Source organism: Emys orbicularis, chromosome 6 (genome assembly GCF_028017835.1).
Source record: "Emys orbicularis isolate rEmyOrb1 chromosome 6, rEmyOrb1.hap1, whole genome shotgun sequence".
NCBI classification, from domain to species: domain Eukaryota; kingdom Metazoa; phylum Chordata; order Testudines; family Emydidae; genus Emys; species Emys orbicularis.
The window spans coordinates 95,149,775-95,169,451 of NC_088688.1; the positions used below are offsets into that span (position 1 = coordinate 95,149,775).

Sequence of the window (19,677 nt, forward strand, 5' to 3'; positions counted from 1 at the left end):
TGAATTGTCTCATCTTGGACATTGCTTCTGTGGGATTGGGACCTGAAAGCAGATGATAATGCACAAGATAAACAGTGTAACTGTGTTTATTATTTTAATAAAATGAGCAATAAAAAGATGTAGGTTTTTTAAAAAATGGGATATACAGTTTAAGACACCAGTCCTACAAACACTCAACATGCACATAACTTTACTGACATGAGTAGGTATGGCTAGGATTAAGTGTCTCAAAGACTGGCACCTAACTTTGTATGTTGAGGGTTTTTCTACAGAGATAATGCCATGTATTTGAGCAAATCACATTGCTTGACTCTCTCTCAAAGCCCATTCTTCTTCTTTAAAAAATAGTAGACATAGAAAATCCTAGACCCAAAATGAAAACATGCAGACATAGCAATAAAGAGAGAAGCAACATTAAATTCTCATAAGTCCTCAGTTGGGTCCCAGGAGGGGAATGTATATTGTATTTTATTTGAGAAAGCTAATAAAGGAATCGTTTTATTTTTTTAAAATTTCTGGCAGCTTGAGCATTTATTTATTCGATGCGACTTATAAAATAACAAGTGCCCATCCCATGCTCCAGGCATCTCTACAAAATGTTCACATAAGATCATACAATAAACTGCTCTGCCCATTCCTATTGTTGTGACTAACCATTGCTCACTGGCAAAAAATCAGGGCACTAATAAAACTCCTCAGACTGAGTTTCCCACAAATACACAAATAAAGACAAGCTTTACATTGTGTCCAGAGGGTTAACACAACCAAACCCTGGGTGAAATAAATTCCACTCAAAGGTCCTTTGTGCATGATGCTCTTGCAGCCATTCCCTTTTGTTTACATCAAAGTCCATTTCTAAATGTGTTTGAGGTATGGTAAGACCCAGAACATCACTCCCATGTAGCAATTGATGTGAAATCTTACATCCACCTCTAAATGAATGCACAGTCTTAATCATGGTGGTTTATTGTGTCTTTTTTTTTTTTTTTTTTTTTTTTTTTTTTTAGGGTGGCAAAGTCACTGAAAGTCCCTGTGTATGAAACACCAACAGGCTGGAGGTTTTTCTCAAATCTGATGGATTCTGGACGATGCTCACTTTGTGGAGAAGAAAGCTTTGGCACCGGTAAGAAATCCAGCAACAACATAGAGCCTTTACTCTGCTTATTCTCTTGTGGGATATTGGCACAAACCTTTTCATTCAGTGATAGGAAGACTCAGCAAATTAATTCCCTGGCATGATTGACCAGTGGACTCTCAAAAGTTCAAATTTGGATAGGTGACTTTTAAGATCTGGGTGCCACATAACCTGTGTATGAAATATCAGAGTTTCAGTATCAAAAACAGTAGGCCAAACTTCTTCTGAGGGGATGGGTAAGCTGCCTGCCATTCCATTCTAGAACGGCACAGAACCCAGAAAAATTTCTCTTGGTCCTACTGCAAAAACAATTTTTTCCTTACTGGCTGTGCCAGCAATTTGATGGATTTTGTGCATGTGTATATGGTCATTATGTGTATTAATTATGAGTATCTGTGCATTAAACTGAAGCTGTTGCAGGTGTCTCTGTTTAGGACATTGTCTGGTTTTCCAATAGTTCTAGTGACAGAAAGAACTCTGTAATAAAAGCACTTTAATGTCATCCAGTCAGTAGCCACATTTTCCCAAAGAAATTGTCCCTCCTCTGCCTCATTAGTTAATGAAGCCAGTGAGTGGCATACAAAATGCAAAGCAAATATGAATAGCCCATCAGAAACATAGGATTGCTAGCTCCAGCACATTCTGCAAACATGTGAAACATCTGTCTATGCAATCTGTAAGTTTTGTATTTAAAGGTATTTGTGGGGATATGGAAATAACTGAATAAACTCCACTGTGTGTTTGTCTCCTTCTTATTCCTAAATGTGTTGAGGAGTGCATCTCACTGCAGTTCTTAAAAAAAAATAATAATAATAAATAAATAAAAAAATCTTGACTCTGGATAACGGTTTTAGCATAGAAGTACATCTGAATAGCTAGACTGTTAGTCTGTAAGTTTAATTATTTTGTATTTTGGTAAGAATTCTAGGAAGTTCTTTGATGCTTGGAATTATTTTCTGTTATAGATTTTCATAGAAAAGCAAACACCAGGCATTCATGTGGCTATTTTTCAAAGGGCAGTCTACACAGTCCTTGGACCTTAGAGGACTCGGAAAAGAGGGGGCATTTTAAAGGAGACTGAGAAGTTTATTTCCTTTCAGAATATGCTCTCATTTGTCTCTGCCCAAATTCTCTGGATGCTGAGGCTTCAGCTGGGTGGCCAGACTCTGAGATTTTTAAACCAGATGGCTATCTAATGTTATACCATTAATCTAGTGCTCCTCTCCCTGTTTCTAAATGTCATAGGTTCCCTCTTCCATCCAAGGTCAGTCACACTTCTGCAGCCTTCCCATGGGACTCTTGTGCTCCTCTGGCCACTGATCCAGCAAAATAACCAGTGCCTGAATTGATAGGAAAGCCCCATGCATAGGTGGTGGAGGGTTGACTTGCTTGTGACTGGAATTTTCAAAGGAGCCTAAGAGAGTCAGGCACCCAACTGCCATTGACTTTCAATGGATCTGGGCACCCAACTGCGTTAGACCTCTTTGAAAATACTAGCCTATGTGACCAACAGGTGTAGAGTTTTCCCTACCACATACAAGTCGATCTGTGGAGTTAGTATAGTGGTGGTTCCACACAAGTCTGAGCCCTTACTGACTTCCAGTATCTTATACCCTTACTTAAGTTGAAAGATATTTGAACAAATTATAGTGACAACCCCCCCCCCCCCATTCAGCCTTTAGAGGAGGTTTTGGAACAAACTGATAAACTAAACAGTAATAAGTCACCAAAACCAGATGGGAGGAAGGAACTCAAATGTGAAATTGCAGAACAACTAACTAGTTTTTAACCATCATTTAAATCAGCTTCTGTACCAAATGACTGGAGGATAGCTACTGTGACACCAATTTTTTAAAAAGGCTCCATAGGTGATCCTGGCAATTATAGGCCGGTAAGCCTGACATCAGTACTGGGCAAACTGGTTGAAACTATAGTAAAGAACAAAATTGTCAGACACATAGGTTAACATAATTTTGTTGGGGAAGAATCAGCTGTTACCATAGGTGCCAACTCCGTGGGTGCTCCGGGAAAAATTAGCGGGTGCTCCTCACCCACCAGCAGCCAAGCTCCCCACAGCCCCTGCCTCCTCCCCCCCTCCCGAGCATGCCGCGTCCCCACTCCTCCCCCTCCCCCTTCTCCCTGCCTAACAGCTGTTTGGCGGTGCTTAGGTCTTTCCGGGAGGGAGGAGGAGGAGCGGGGATGCTGCGCGGTCAGGGGAGGAGGTGGAGAAGGAGGTGGGGCAGGGGTGGCGACTTGTGGGAAGGGGGTGGAATGGGGGCGGGAACTTTGGGGAAGGGGTGGAATGGGGGCAGGGCGAGGGCAGTGCCGGGGCGGGAAGAGGCAGGGCAGGGGCGGGGCCAAGGGTGGGGAGGGGTCGAGCACCCACCGGGCAGCGGGGAAGTCAGTGCCTATGGCTGTTACCACTCAAGAAAGAGATCTTGGAGTCATTGTAGATAGTTCTCTGAAAACATCCACTCAATGTGCAGCGGCAGTCAAAAAGGTGAACTGAATGTTGGGAATAATTAAGAAAGCGATAGATAATAAGACAGAAAATATCATATTGCTTCTATATAAATCCATGGTACACCCATGTCTTGAATACTGCATGCAGAATGGTTGCCCCATCTCAAAAAAGATATATTGGAATTGGAAAAGGTTGAGAAGAGGGCAACAAAAATGATTAGGGATATGGAACAGCTTCCGTATGAGGAGAGATTAATATGACTGGGACTTTTCAGCTTGGAAAAGAGACTAATAAGGGAAATGATAGAGATCTATAAAATCGTGACTGGTGTAGAGAAAGTAAGTAAGGAAGTATTATTTATTCCTTCTCATAGCACAAGAACTAGGGGGTCACCAAGTGAAATTAGTAGGCAGCAGGTTTCAAACAAACAAACAAACAAACGGAAGTATTATTACACACAGTCAACCTGTGGAACTCCTTGCCAGAGGATGGTGTGAAGGCCAAGAGTATAGCAAAAAAGAACTAGGTAAGTTCATGGAGGATAGGTCCATCCATAGGCTATTTGGGCATAAGCTTTCATGGGTAAAAAACCTCACTTCTTCAGATGCATCTTATGCCCAAATAAATCTGTTAGTCTTTAAGGTGCCACCGGACTCCTTGTTGCTTTTGTGGATACAGACTAACATGGCTGCCTCCTGATACTTGACACCATAGGCTATTAGTCAGGATGGACAGGGATGGTGTCCATAGCCTCTGTTTGCCAGAAGCTGGGAATGGGCGACAGGGGATGGATCACTTGATGATTACCTGTTCTGTTCCCTCTGGCGCACCTGACATTGGCCACTGTCGGAAGACAGGCTACTGGGCTAGATGGACTTTTGGTCTGACCCAGTATGGCTGTTCTTATGTTCAGCCTCCCTCTCACATGGCAATGAACCATGCCAGTGTGGTTCCTGACTCATTCACGAGTGGTAAGCAGTGCCGGCTCCAGGCACCAGCTTGCCAAGCAGGTGCTTGGGGCGGCCACTTCGGAGAGGGGCGGCATGTCCACCTATTCCACGGCAATTCGGCGGACGGTCCCTCACTCCCGCTCAGAGCGAAGGACCTCCCGCCGAATTGCCGCCGCAGATCACGATCGCGGCTTTTTTTTTTTTTTTTTTTTGCGCCGCTTGGGGCGGCAAAAACCCTGGAGCCGGCCCTGGTGGTAAGGACTGCAGGCAGCAGAAACTGTTACTTTTTATTGCACACTGAAAGGGGAAGGATTGTGGTCACTTGCCAATTTAAAGGAACAGCGCCAGGAAAAATACATGATTATGCTGTAAAAAAATAAAAACCAACAGTATTTCCATACTACATAGCATGTACATATGCATGACTTACCCTTGGAGACTGGGTTTTGCTAAGGACAGTGCTGGCCAATGAGTGTCCTGAGCACAGATGGTCTGTAACCCTGCAGGTCATTAGGAAGTTCTGAGGGACACAGAAGCAGCAGAGTGTGGAATGTCAGCCCTTTCAAAGGACCCAAGTGCATGTATTCCAAGGGCTATGCCAGGGGTGGGCAAACTATGTCCTGCGGGCCGGATTCGGCCCGCTGGCCATTTTAATCTGGCCCTTGAAGTCCCGCTGGAGAGTGGGGTCTGGGGCTTGCCCCCCTCCAGTGCTCCAGCTTGGGAGCAGGGTCAGGGGCCGCTCCACGTGGCTCCCAGAAGCCGCGGCGTGGCCCTCCTCCGGCTCCTATGCACTCCAATGGCCCCTTTTGGTGCTCCAATGGGAGCTGCAGGGGCAGTGCCTGTGGCCGGGGCAGCGTGCAGAGCCGCCTGGCCGCACCTCCACATAGGAGCCAGAGAAAGGACATGCCATTGCTTCTGGGAGCCGCTTGAGGTAAGCGCCGCCCAGAGCCTGAATCTCTGAGCCTTCCCCTGCGCTCCTAACCCCCTGCTCCAGACCCGATCCCCCTCCTGCCCTCCAAACCTCTCAATCCCAGCCCGGAGCACCCTCCTACACCCCAAACCCCTCATCCCCAGCTTCAGCCTAGAGCCCGCACCCCCAGCCGGAGCTGCACCCCTTCCCACACCTCAACCCCTTGCCCCAGCCCTGATCCCCCTCCCACCCTCCGAACCCCTCGGTCCCTGCCCAAAGCAGCCTCCTACACCCCAAACCCCTCATCCCCAGCCCCACCCTAGAGCCTGCATCCCCAGCCAGAGCCCACACCCCACCCGCCTGCCCCAGCCCAAAGCCCCCTCTCACACCCTGAACTCCTCATTTCTGGCCCCACCTCAGAGGCCTTATCCCCAACCAGAGCCCTCACCCCCTCCCGCACCCCAATCCCAATTTTGTGAGCATTCATGGCCCGCCTTACAATTTTTATTCCCAGATGTGGCCCTCGGGCCAAAAAGTTTGCCCACCCCTGGGCTATGCTGACTCTGATTGGAATATAGAGGGCATCATGTCTCTGGATTGGGCCCTCTAAGTTCCCTTTTACCCAGTCTCATGGGTGCTAGGGATGATCCTGCCCCACTGTGTGACTGTGTCTCACTGAGGGAAAGGAAGCTCGTTTGATGGTCACACACCATCAAAGACACAAAGCTTGTCTTCTCCTCTGAACCTCTGTCTTCCTTCCTTGTCTTTGGCCTCCTTCCCTGGACTTGCTTCATTATGTAGAGCAGGGGCGGGCAAACTTTTTGGCCTGAGTGCCACATCGGGTTTCCGAAATTGTATGGCGGACCGGTTGGGGAGGCTGTGCCTCCCCAAACAGCCAGGCGTTGCCCGGCCCCAGCTCCCTATCCGACCCCCCCCCCTGCTTCTCGCCCCCTGACGGCCCCCGGCTGGGACTCCTGCCCCATCCAACCCCCCCTGTTCCCTGACTGCCCCAATCCCTGCCCCATCCACTCCTCCCTGTCCCCTGACTGCCCCCAGAACCCCCACCCCTGATTGCCCCCCGCCGCCCCATCCAACCCCTCCTCTGATTCCTGACTGCCCCCCAGGACCCCTGCCCCATCCAACCACCCCTTCTCCCTGACCGCCCCCGGAACCCCTGCCCCTGACTGCCCCCTGCCGCCGCATTCAACCCCCTGTTCCCCGCCCTCTGACCGCCCTGACCCCTATCCACATCCCCACCCCCTGACCACCACCCCGAACTCCCCTGCCCTCTATCCAACCCCCCCCCCCCCCGCTCCCTGCCCCCTTACCGCGCTGCCTGGAGCACCGGTGGCTGGCGGCGCTACAGCCGTGCCGCCCAGAGCAGCAGGTCAGGCAGCCGTGCCGCCCGGCTGGAGACAGCCATGCCACCGCGCAGCACAGAGCACCGGGTCAGGCCAGGCTCTGCAACTGCACTGCCCAGCAAGAGCTCGCAGCCCCGCCACCCAGAGCATTGCTCTGGGGGCGGGGCAAGCTGAGGCTGCGGGGGGAAGGGGGATAGCAGTTGAGGTGCCGGGGGCTAGCCTTCCGGGCCAGGAGCTCAGGAGCCGGGCAGGAGGGTCCTGCGGGCCATAGTTTGCCCACCTCTGATGTAGAGCCTCAGTGTGGTCAGATGTTGTAGTGCAGCCTTTCCTCAGGTCTGTCCCTGATTTCTCAAACCACTACTGACTCCCCTTTACCTCACACCAGTATGTGTGCCCCCAGCTCTTTCCATATCCTTCCCTAATCCCGACTCTCCCTCTTCCCGGTACTAATCCCGTAAACTCTTGATAAATCCTCTCTGTTTCTCATGTGTAGTTGGGGGTGCCATCTGTGTTAAGAGTGCACAAACTGCCTCGAGCAGCCTGTGGGATGGCTGCTGCTTGAGTTCCATAACCTGTGCATCCTGGCCTACTAACTGTGGAGCACCTGCAGCAGTCCTGAGCACTGCCAAAAATGTACTCCAGTCCTGAGCCACCACCTCATGGTGCTCAAGCCATTGGGTGCTCAGGCAACTTGGGTGCAGTCAAATACTAGCTTTGAAAGGCCCCAGGGTGCCCAGTTTCCACTTGAACTGCTAGATTGCACCCAAATGGCTCTTTGCATCAACCAAGTTATGAAATGTTATGTCCGCATCTTTCTGCCTCAGTTTCTCCATCTGCCAATTGATTTTAATAAGTCTTTCCTATCTGAACTGACATGAAACTTGTTTGTAAAACACTTTGAAATCTTCAGATGAACAGTGCTTTATAAATGCGAAGTGTTTTATTAATAAGTATGTGTATTATTATACTGTGAGCCTTTTCTCTTTTATGTAGTGTCCTAGACTACATTGCCCTTCACCAATTTCTGCTTGCACTGGGAATTTGAGTTCGTGTTAAGACTTTCTCCTTAATGATCTCACTGTAGAGATAGGAAACTTGGCAGTTCTTTAGGTTTCAGAATTTCATATTTAAAGGAATTTACCATCCAGTTGGCCAACACAATGACCTTGCTACTCTGTAAAAGCAAAAGGGGTTTTACAGGCCTGCATCTAAATTATCACATTTATTGTCATACTAGCCTGACAGCACTTAAAAGTGAATGATTCTATTTTTCAGGTAATACAACCCAGCTGTAGTTCCCAAATAATGCAATCCCCTGGTGTTATAACAAAAAGAGATTTCGCAGTGGCCAGTAAATAAAAGCAAATTTTCTGCTATAAAAGGACAAAAGATTTTGAAAACATCCCATAGAGCTGTGTTTCCCAGACTTGTTTTCTGGCAGCTAATCTTGGAGTTGAACCAATGCATTAAAAACTTCTTCCATTTTTGTAGTGGTGTGGGGAGTTTGTCAGATGAGGTTAGTAATTTGTTGGTATTATGAGTAATACCCAAGACACAGTTCAGAGAAAGGCGGCAGCAGCAGCAATTCTTATCTAAATTTCATCAGCAAACTATTAATCAGAATTAGGAAATCTATGTACTTGATTTATCTTGCTTATATCCACCTTGGCAAATGCTGCGTCTCATTTTCACACATTTTCATACTTCAGCTCTAAACTTCCATATGTCAGCAACCAGAGGCTTTCTGCCACAAGCTTAATAGAAAGAAAAGCTAAGAGAGGTGGAGTAGATGTTCTATTGCTATAAAAAAGACCTAAAGAGCTGTATGCAGATCTCAATTACATTAGTGTAAAACCAGAGTAATTTCATTAGCTTAAATGGTGTAACAGAGATAAGAATGTGGCCCCAAAAATCTTAGTTTCCTTAAAATATCAGCACGCTGTGGACCACTGGAAGAGGAAGAGTTTGTAAGATACAAGGGAAGTGCAAACAAAATAATTTCCCATTAAGGCTAAACATTTTTTTCAGTTTGATTTTGTTTTTAAAAATTGCATTTGGAGAAATAATGTCCCTGATAGCATTGACTAGCATAATTTGGGACAAAACAAGAAGATATTTATTTTCATGCATATTATTATTATTTATTAAAATAGTGCTTCAAGCTCTTACTCAGTGTTGAGGCCCTATTGTGGTAGGCAGGTACAAATGCATAGTAAGAGAGACAGTCTCTGCCCCAGACAGCTTACAATACTGGGTCTATTAAAACAGGACAATTTTTGCACCCATTGACACTCTTTGCAAGCTTATTCTGTATGTGGGATTACACTTCAGTGTAAAACTGCATGGTATTTGTACTATTTAAATTGAGTAGTTATTATTGCTTTAATTAAGCATGTCAAAGGTTAGGTAAGTATAAGAGAATAGACAGACACAAATGTGTTATCTCTGCTATTAAGCTGCCCTTCCTGCCTTTCAGCCAATCTCTTCATTGAAGCACAGGCCAGACTTCACTAGTGTTTCAGGGTTTTTCAAGGAAAGAATTATACAGAATTAAACCTAGAGGCATAGTACGTTGAACTTAACAAGATGGAAGCAGCAGTACTGGTGTTACAACCCTTGAAATAGAGCGTATACGCTGTTGTTGTGCATCTTTAATTTGATTAGGTTATAAAAGTAGTGCAGATCTCATATTCCTCCTTACCCATACACTGATCCATGGCTACTGGACAACCGATTAGCATGATGTAGAATGTGTGAACCGAAGTGTAGCCATGTGCGCTCAGTATGGCGCTCTGTCCCCTCAGTGGTGGGTGGGGCACCTAGCGATGGGGACTGTGCTACAACCCTGGATAAGAGGGGTTGGTCTATTCGCTCAGGCAGTAGGGGCTCATGTATTAAGATCTAGAGGTCCCAGCTTTGATCGGTGCCAACAATCCACCCAGGGACATTGGTGTTACAAAAGTAAAGATACCATTAGTCGAACTGAGGTGGGAAATGGCAACCGGCTTCATGCAAAACACTGCACGTTTTTCAACTAGATCAATAGGAATAATTAAGAGGTAGAAGGCCAAGAAAACCAGAGGGTATAGTAAGTTAAGTACACATTCAACTAGCAGAAGTAATGGTTTTAAAGCTGCTAAAAGAAATAAGGGCAATGAATAAAACAAACATGCATGGAAATAATAAGCCAACCTGTGGCTGACAGAAATGCTGAGGAAGGGAAAGCAGTGTTAAAAGATGAGAGAGAATGACCACCAGGCTTTGCGAGATGCCAACGGTCTAGTAGGGTTTGTTTTTATTGTAAAAGAAAATGACTCCCGCTGTACACACAGAATTATTGTTGTACTCTGAACAGGCTGGCATTTTTACTGGTAACTCTGGATTCTGGAGAATCTGCATTGCTTTCAGTTTTTCCGTCCATGCTTTTGCCACCACTTTTCTTTCCTCCATTCCCTTTTTCTGCAGTGGCACCATGCTGTTTGTCCTCCTGAAGGACATGCAAAGGTCACAGAACATGCCAAAGCTGCTACGTGGATCAGAAGAATGATACATGTATACGCACACCCCTCTTCATGGAAATTTATGAGCTCAGGCCATGCCAACATAAGGCTTGGAACATACAGAGGCCATTCCAAAAATTCCTCTGCCCATGTTTCACTGGACCATTTTGGTTCAATAAAATGCACATGAAGTATTTGGTAAATCAAAATGCAACTCATCTTTGGTATCTAGTTCAGTTTTCATACAGATAGGATGATGTACAGGGCATTTTGCTGAATGATTTTACGATATATGTCTAACAAATCATGCTGTGTAGAAGGTTATGTAACAAAGGAATGTATGATTTGTCACATCAGATCAGATCATTGGTGCATTTAGTTGTATACCCTGCCTCTGTTTGTTGCTAATATCGTATAAGTATTTGTACAGCTCCCCCATAATTGTAATATCTGAAAGCCTAATACTTGATGTTTCAGTACCAGGGCCCAGCAGTCCTGTCTAGCCCATAATAACATACATGGAGTGGAAGGTGAGGCTCCTTTCTGATCTTCTGGTGAATAGCTTGTTCCTAGGCCCTACCAAATTCATGGCCATGAAAAATGCGTCATGGACTGTGAAATCTGGTCTCCCGCAGTGAAATCTGATCTCATGGGGGAGACCAGCATTTCTCAGATTGGGGGTCATGACCACAGGTGCCGACTTTCCAATGTGCCAGGGAGTGCTGACCCTTGGCTCTGCCTCAGACCCCGCCCCCAAACCCCCCCCTTCCTCCAAGGTCCTGCCCCCGCCCTGCCTCTTCCCACCCCTGCTCCGCCCCCACCTCTTCCTGCCCCATTCCGCCCCCTACCCCCAGCACGCTGCGCCATCGCTCGTCCCTCTCTTTCCCAAAAGCCTCCTGCATGCTGTGAAACAGGTGATCGCGGTGGGCGGGAGGCACAGGGAGGGAGGGGTAGGTGCTGATCAGCGGGGCCGCTGGCAGGTGTCAAACACTGAGGGGCAGGGGCGAGCTGATGGCGGGGCTGCCAGTGGGTGCTCAGCACCCATCATATTTTCCCCCTGGGTGCTCCAGCGCCAGAGCACTCACGCAGTCGGTGCCTATGGTCCTGACCCAAAGAGGAGTTTCGGGATGGTCACAAGGTTATTTTAGGGGGATCGTGGTATTGCCACCCTTACTTCTGCGCTGCCTTCAGAGCTGGGCAGCCGGAGAGCGGTAGCTGTCAGCTGCCTGGTCGAAAAGGGACCCTGGTGGCTCTGGTCGGCACTGCCGACCGGGCCATTAAAAGTCTGGTTGGAGGAGCTGTGGGGTCTCGGGGCTAAGGCAGGCTCCCTGCCGACTGTCTAGCTCCGCACGGCTCCCGGAAGCAGCCACCAGATCCTTGCGGCCCCTAGGCACATGGGCGGCCAAGGAGGCTCTGAGCACTGTCCCTGCCCCGAGTGCCGGCTCCGCAGCTCCCATTGGCCAGGAACCGCGACCAATGGGAGCTGCAGGGGCAGAGCCTGTGGGCATGAGGGCAGTGCGTGGAGCCTCCCTGGCTGCCCAGGTGCCTAGGGGCTGCAGGGACCTGGCGGCTGCTTCCTGGGAGCCGTGGTAAGCGCCGTCGGGACCCCACATCCTCCCACACACCCCAACCCCCTCACCCGGTCCTGAGCCTCCTCCTGCACCCCTGCCCCAGCCTGGAGTCCCCTCCTGCACCAAGCTCCCTCCCAGAGCCCACACACCCCCCCGCCCCAGCCCTGAGCCCACTCCTGCACCTCAAACCCCTTGTCCCGGCCCCACCCCAGAGCCCACACCCCTAGCTGGAGCCTGCACCCCCTTCCTGCACTCTGAACCCCTTGGCCCAAGCCTGGAGCCCCCTCCTGCACCCCAAACCCTTCATCCCCGGCCCTACCCCCAAGCCTGCACCCCCAGCCGGAGTCCTCACTCCTCCCACACCCCAACCCCCTGCTCCAGCCCAGAGCCCTTTCCCACACCCTGAGCTGCTCATTTTTGGCCCCACCTGGAGCCTGTACCCCCAGCCCAAAGCCTATACTCCCGCACACCCTAACCCCCTGCCCAGCCCGGAGCCCTTTCCCACACCCCAAACCCCTCATCCCCGGCTCCACCCCAGAGCCCGCATCCCCAACCCCCTGCCCCAGCCCAGTGAAGGTGGGGGAGAGCAAGCGACAGAGGGAGCAGGGATGGAACGAGCAGGGGAAGGGCCTTGGAGAAGGGGCGGGGTAGGGGCGGGGCAGGAGAGTTCAGTTTTATGCTATTAGAAAGTTGGCCACCCTACAGGCCACCCTTACTTATGTGTTGCTTCCTTCAGAGCTGGGCAGCCAGAGCGTGGTGGATGCTGAATGCGGGACCAGCTCTGAAGGCAGCAGCACAGAAGTAAGGGTGGCAATACCATACCATGCCATACTTACTTCTGCGCTGCTGCTGGCGGCAGCTCTGCCTTCAGAGCTGGGCTCCCGGCCTGCAGCTACCACTCTACAACCCTCCTCCCCCACACACACAATTCCTTTTTTCTCAGGACCCCTACAATTACAACACTGTGAAATTTCAGATTTAAAGAGCTGAAATCATGAAATTTACGATTTTTAAGATCCTATGGCCGTGAAATTGAACAAAATGGACCGTGAATTTGGTAGGGCCCTACTTATTTCCTAAGAAATTAGATTTGCTTTACTTTATTATGTGAAATTACAGGACTACAAGTGCTCATAAAATTATCCTGCCCTATTTATTCTTCTTATTCAATATTTATATTATACAATCATAGAAAGATAAGGCTGCAAGGGACTTTGAGAAGTCATCAAATCCAGCCCTCCTGCGCTGAGGCAGGACCGCATACACCTACACAATATTATGGGAGCACCGAGGGACTCTAACCAAGAGACACAATTGTGTTGTAGTAGCAGCACCTCGAGGCCCCAACCAAGACTGGACCCCCATTGTGCGGAGTGCACTAGTAAAAGATACTCCCAGCCCCAAAAGTTCACGTACTACATAGAGAACACAGTCAAGGGGGAGGAGAAAGGAAGTATTATTACCATTGTGCTGGACATGGTGCAAACACAAAGGTGCCCACATTCCCTGCCTGAAAGAGCTTTTAAACTCAGTTCCATTATCTGACTCTCTGGCCTCCTATGTCAGTGAGCTTCACATACTTGACCATAATCTGTAAGAGACCGATTTTTTTTGTATCTTCTAGAAACATTAACTTTTGCTTTTATTGGCTTTTTTCATGATTTCATTTATGCAACATAGACATTACATGAATGTAGTCATCTGTATTTAATTTCCATGTTTCTGTTTAACTATGTTAGCATTTAAGTGGCTGCAGTTAGAATCTGAAATTCACACCTCACTGAGTTGAATGGGACAGGAGAGGTGTGAGTGGCCACCTCTTGTAATTGTTTTCATGTGTACAGTGCTATGTTGCCGGGAGAACTTCTCCCACCAGCATAGCTTCTGCCGCTCAGAGAGGGGCTTTTATTATTCCGATGGGAGAGCATCTTCACCAGACACGCTCCTGCAGCACAGCTGTATCGGTACAGCTGCCCCTCTGCAGCACTGTATGTATAGACATGGCCTTAGCAGTAGTGCATCCATTTATATTGTGACAACTATATACCTTCATAATGTAGAAAAAAGACAGAAATCTTATTAAATGGAAGGACAGGATTTTACGGGATATTGCAGAAAGCAACGAAATTGCAAACTGATCTTGATATTGCAGGATTTATGTTCTGTTTGTTTTTTTTCACGCAGAGAATTTTATCCTCTCTGTTTGACTTTTGGGCTAGAGGCTTTTGCTGAATATTTTTCAGTGACAAGGAATGTCCCTCAGGCAGATTGTCCAATCAGCTGCCCTTATAGCCGTCTAATCAGGGTAGGCAGATAGACTACGCAGTGATTTCATAAAGGAGGCAGAGCTTCATGTGGACGGTGCCTGCTCTGAGCAAGCCTAGCCACTGTGCCATTAAACGTCTCAGTTGGTGCAGTGCCAGTGTAGACAGCAAGTGATGACATAACAGTTGCTATGCTGCAGTTAGTCCTAGCACCACCTTCCCCGGGCACTGCTTGGCTTTGTCATTCTGTTCAAGTCTCTATAGTCTATTAACATAAAGTCAAGTTTTCTGGAAGCCCTCATCTGTATAAACTGAGCAGCATGCCTCTTAGACCTCATTGCATTCTCATTCTCACCAGTATCTACTCTCGCAATTTCTGCATAACCTATCTGCTTTGGGTATGTATCTCAGAAGAAGCATGTTGCAGGTTGGCCCAAGGCAGATATTAGGGCAATTATGAACATCTGGGCAGACAAGGAGATGAAGTTGCAGCTGAACTCTGTAATTTGGAGTATTCTGCTTAATTACTAGGAGTTGGCTCATCTGATCTGGCCCAGTTCTGGGAAACAGTCCCGATTATGTATATCAGGGGTTGGCAACCTGCGTCACGTGTGCCGATTTTTACTGGCACGCTGCTGCCAGCCGGGGTCCCGGCCACCGGCCTTGCTCAGCCCACTGCCGGCCTGCGTGAACGGAACCCCCGGCCAGCAGCAGGCTGAGCAGGGCCGGCAGCCAGGACTCTGGCTGTCAGGAGCCGGCAGATGGAACCCCACACCGGCAGCAGGCTGAGCAGCTGAGCCGCTCAGCCCACCGCCGGTCTGGAGTTCTGGCCGCCAGCCCCTTGCCAGCCGAGATCTCGGCTGCCGGCCCCGCTCAGCCCGCTGCCGGCCTGAGTGTACAGAACCCCCGGCTGGCAGCAGCTGAGCGGGGCTGGCAGCCGGGACCCCAGCTGGCAGGAGCCGGCAGACGGAACCCCAGACCGGCAGCGGGCTGAGCCGCTCAGCCCGCTGCTGGTCTGGAGTTCCAGCCGGGATTCTGGCCATCGGCCCTGCTCAGCCTGCTGCCAGCCTGAGCCATTCAGCCCGCTGCTGGTCTGGAGTTCCAGCCGGGATCCCAGCCATCGGCCCTGCTCAGCCTGCTGCCGGCCTGGGATACCAGCCACTGGCCCCGCTCACCTCGCTGCTGGTCTGGGGTTCCAGCTGCTCAGCCCCCTGCCGGGTGGGGTCTGGGCCTCCAGCCCTGCTCAGCCCTTCTGCCGGCCTGGGGTACCGGCAGTCAGCCCGGGGCTTGGTCCCAGCACTCTGCAGCCCTTATAAAAAATTACACTACAATTAGCTTAAAAACTTGAAAACTTAAAAACTTTGTTTGTATATTACAGTAATCGTTAAAACATGTATAATGTTAATACATAGTTTTGATGAAACAAAGTAGTTGTACTTATGTGCCTGTGCTTAATTTGTATTTTCGATGATTTATCTTCTAAAAAAATCTTGCATGTCTTGCACCCCCAGAAAGGGCATCTTGCACCCCCAGGGGGTGTGTGCACCCTAGGTTAAGAACCAGTGCACTAAACTGATAAGATCTGCATTTTAATTTAATTTTAAATGAAGCTTCTTAAACATTTTAAAAACCTTGTTTACTTTACATACAACAATAGTTCAGTTATATAATATAGACTTACAGAAAGAGACCTTCTAAAAACGTTAAAATGTATTACTGGCACACGAAACCTTAAATTAGAGTGAATAAATGAAGACTCTGCACAACGCTTCTGAAAGGTTGCCGACCCCTGATGTATATCATCCTGGACAATGATGAGCAGGAATCACAATGGTTAAGAATGTAATAGCATTTACACTCTTGGGAGCCAAGTAATTTCCCATCTTTTGTTGAATTTTAGTAATGTGGATTTTGACCTGTCTCTCTGTCTTTTAAACAATTATTTTGGCTGTCAGTCTGGAAAAAATGTCTGTGTTATTGTTTTACTGTATCTAAAAAAACAAACTGACATGAACTGCTCTATGCTTCTCATCTGGAACTATTGTTGGCATTTTCATTGGTGTATCTGCTAATAAATGTGCATTACTTATTTCTTTTTAGGGTCTGACCACATCCGAGAGAAGGATGGGCTCTGGGCTGTGCTAGTCTGGCTTTCAATCATAGCAGCTCGAAAGCAGAGTGTGGAAGAGATTGTCAGAGATCACTGGACGAAATTTGGCCGCCACTACTATTGCAGGTGCAGATAATTATTACAAACCACAGTAGGTTAGCATGTTCCTAGGACAATTCTGGGGCAAGTTTGGCTTGATTAGCTTTGTTGCTATTAATAGTGACATGCGTTTAGCAGCACTTCAGGTGTGTGCACAGAATGAAAATCTGCCATAGATTGAACAGCGTTCCTAGGGATGTTAGTGGTCTAAGTCTCAGCTTTAACTTGAACCAGACTGGCTTGAAGCATAAGTTAAAAAACCAGCGAGGTTTACTCAGCTCTTCATCTTTCAAAGATAGATAAATTGAGTGCCAGGCACTCTATTGTATGTGGGCCTTTTTGACAGGACCAACCTCCTGCCCGCTCTCTATAAGGGGTGGAATTCATGGTCCTTCCTAAGGTCTATGCACTTTTAAACTCCTACATAAGATCTCAAAATAAGGCTTTAGTTGGACTCGTGGTGCGTAGACCTTGTGCTGGCCCTCTGTCCAGGGTGAATTTTTACCCTACGGAGATTAAGGAATCCATAAAACGTTTTGTTCCTTAGCAAAGTTCTTTCTCTACCCCTCGACTATTGACCATGCAGTGTGCCTATTGGTTGCTGCCCTGCAGCCCAGAGTTGGCTACGTATCAATGGTGCGGTATTTATATGGCATGTAACGGATCTCTCTGTGTAAACGGTGTTGTTTGAAAGCAAGTTGTTGTTGTTGCTAATAATATCTCAAAATGTAAAAGTATATCATGTATTTTCTAAGTGGGTTCTGCTAATGCACTGAGGCAGGTGGTTGGTTATTCCAGCTGAAAATAAAAGAGGCGGGAGTGGCTTTCTGAAGGGAAAATATTCAGTGTGTGGTCTGAACAGCCCTGAGATAGAAACTCTAAGGGCAGCCAAGACTGGGGAGAAGGCCAGAGCTGATAACCTTGTTCTCTTATTGTTAATTCCTTTGCTGCTAATGCCAGACTCCCAGCAGGAGATGACTTTTTGACTCTACACTGTCTGCAGACTTTGTGTTAGTGGCCCAACAAGAGAGCATAGATGTGTCAAGGGGGAGAGGGGTTGAGGGTGGACCTGTCTTTTAAGCATGTAAATGCATTAACCACGTAGGGCACACAGTTTTCTCTTAAACTTAATTGACAGATTTGCACATTTCATGGAATGGAGGACTTAGGAGCACAGAAGTGTGTAAGTAAATGGAAGAGCTGTTTTCATTTGCACTAGGCCCTTCAGTTGCATGCCTGGTTTTCCATGTCTGCAGTAAATTACTAATTGTGAGCATCTCATGCTCTGTGAAAACAGAATCTTTCTGCTGGGTGGAGCTTACATATTTCTTCATACTACTTTTCTTTTTATTCCTACATGCAAGATTTGATTATGAAGCATTGGAACCCAGAACAGCGTATTTCATAATGAGAGACCTGGAGGCTTTGATCATTGGCAAATCATTCAGTAATCAGCAGTTTGCTGTTGGGAACAATGTCTACCGTGTGGAAAAAACAGACAGCTTTGAATATGTAGATCCTGTAGATGGCACTGTGACCAAAAGACAGGTATGAAAGCAACAAAAATAATCTTTTCCAAGATAATGGGGAGGTGTGTATGGGGGAGAGGGGAACCATAATGTTTTACAACGATACACACTACTTTTATAGTTATTAACTCAAGGACAGAAAAAAACACCTTTTATTTGTAGAGTCATGATTTTCTGTGGTTAATGTAACATATTTGTTGGTACATAGCAGTACTTTTCCCCATTTAAGAATACCTGAAAGTGGAGAAAACAGTTAGCTTACTCTCAGTGCACACCACTGAAATCAGTGAGGTCGCGTAGGATGTAAGCAGGGGAGAATTTTACCAACACAGTAGAGCTCAGGTAATAGCAAGTTGCCTAAGAACAAAGCATGATATCAAGAAGAAATGAAAATCCTTCCTTTTGCTGTTTTCACTCATTCCAATTCAAACTGAAAACATCTGCTGCCTTAAACTACAGTCCAAACTAAATCTTTTGCTCTACAAAATTCATGACATGGTCAATACTAGTAATATATTTTTTTCCTGGTGGAAATGTGTATATAGAGACACTGTGAATATAAAGTGTGACTCATATTTAAATATATTCTTTTTTTCATGATTTTCTCTTTCCTAGATTAAAATAAATCCACGTTGAGATTAATTTTTAGCAAGAGCTCTTATTCTGGGTTTTCCTCTTCCTTGTCATTTTCCCTTTTTTTCTTCAAATGTTAACCATTTTTTATGCCTAAAAATATACTGTCTCTTAATATATATAATCAGATCATCCCACACCATAGCATATAATGTGTCATACAAAATGCTGATAATCTTCTACTGCATGTATCCTCTTCAGCAACTCTTCTTGACTTGACTAGTTTGTGAAACAATCTAGCCACTGGTACTGACCCTATAACCAATGTTCTTCTCTGCTGATTGGTTTCTCGGTTCTGGACCTTTCTCACAGTCACATGTGATTGGCGCTAAACTCTTCATTTACTGCTAGATCTTTCAGGGGATTTTTTTTCCCAAAGTGTTCAGCATTGGTTTCATGGCTATTGACAAACTAAAATGAAGGAACATTTTCATCAGATCTTTTAAAAAATACATTAACTTTTGCAACTTGTGCCAGCCTTGTGCTTTCAATCTCCAGATACAGCATGTTAGGGTTTTTTTAATAGGGTGTAGTCAGACCCCACAACCCTTCTGTGGAAGATAATCAACTTCCAAGGATTTTGCATAGAATCTTACAGAAAATGTCCTCAAGGGGGTATTGCAAATATAGTCAGGTACATGCTAAACCAAAGTCCAGATTGTCCTAATTATTGTGGTTTGTGAATCATCTTGACCTGACCAGGCCCTTGCAAATCCTACTCTACAGTCTGTTGAAACCATTGTTGTGACATTCTGCTCAGATTCTTTATAGTTTCCATTCATTACTGAATCCAGATGATACAAGTAATCCACCTGCCATTGAACCACTCTCTTTTTGTGTATTGCTGGTGAAACAGGACACATGCCTGTTGTTGTCATATCCAAGCCCATTGGAAAATCACAGGAATGATAACTGGTCAACTTTGCCATTTGAAAAACTGACTTGCAATTTTCAGAGTCCTTTTTCCTCCCTTATTTTTTGTCAAAAAGCTCTGTCCTACCGTTGAAATAAGAATAAAATTGCTAATCAATTTCTTTTTAAAAAGGGCCTGCTGTAAAACAAGAAAAGAAACATTACAGGTCGGACTTTGAAAATGCATCACAAAAATTAATTTCTTATTTTGAGAATTGTATCTTATAATAATTCACTAT

The 19,677-nt window shown here is 46.8% G+C and overlaps 1 protein-coding gene across 1 annotated transcript in view; it reads left to right on the forward strand.

Annotated features, from left to right (window-relative positions):
* The window catches only part of PGM5 (phosphoglucomutase 5), a 120,798-nt gene that overhangs the window by 69,348 nt on the left and 31,773 nt on the right, over positions 1-19,677 (forward strand). Inside the window, exons 7-9 of the mRNA XM_065406627.1 lie at positions 1,008-1,123; positions 16,256-16,391; positions 17,729-17,912. Coding sequence (XP_065262699.1) covers positions 1,008-1,123; positions 16,256-16,391; positions 17,729-17,912 — 436 coding nt within the window. The remainder of the gene's footprint in view (positions 1-1,007; positions 1,124-16,255; positions 16,392-17,728; positions 17,913-19,677) is intronic.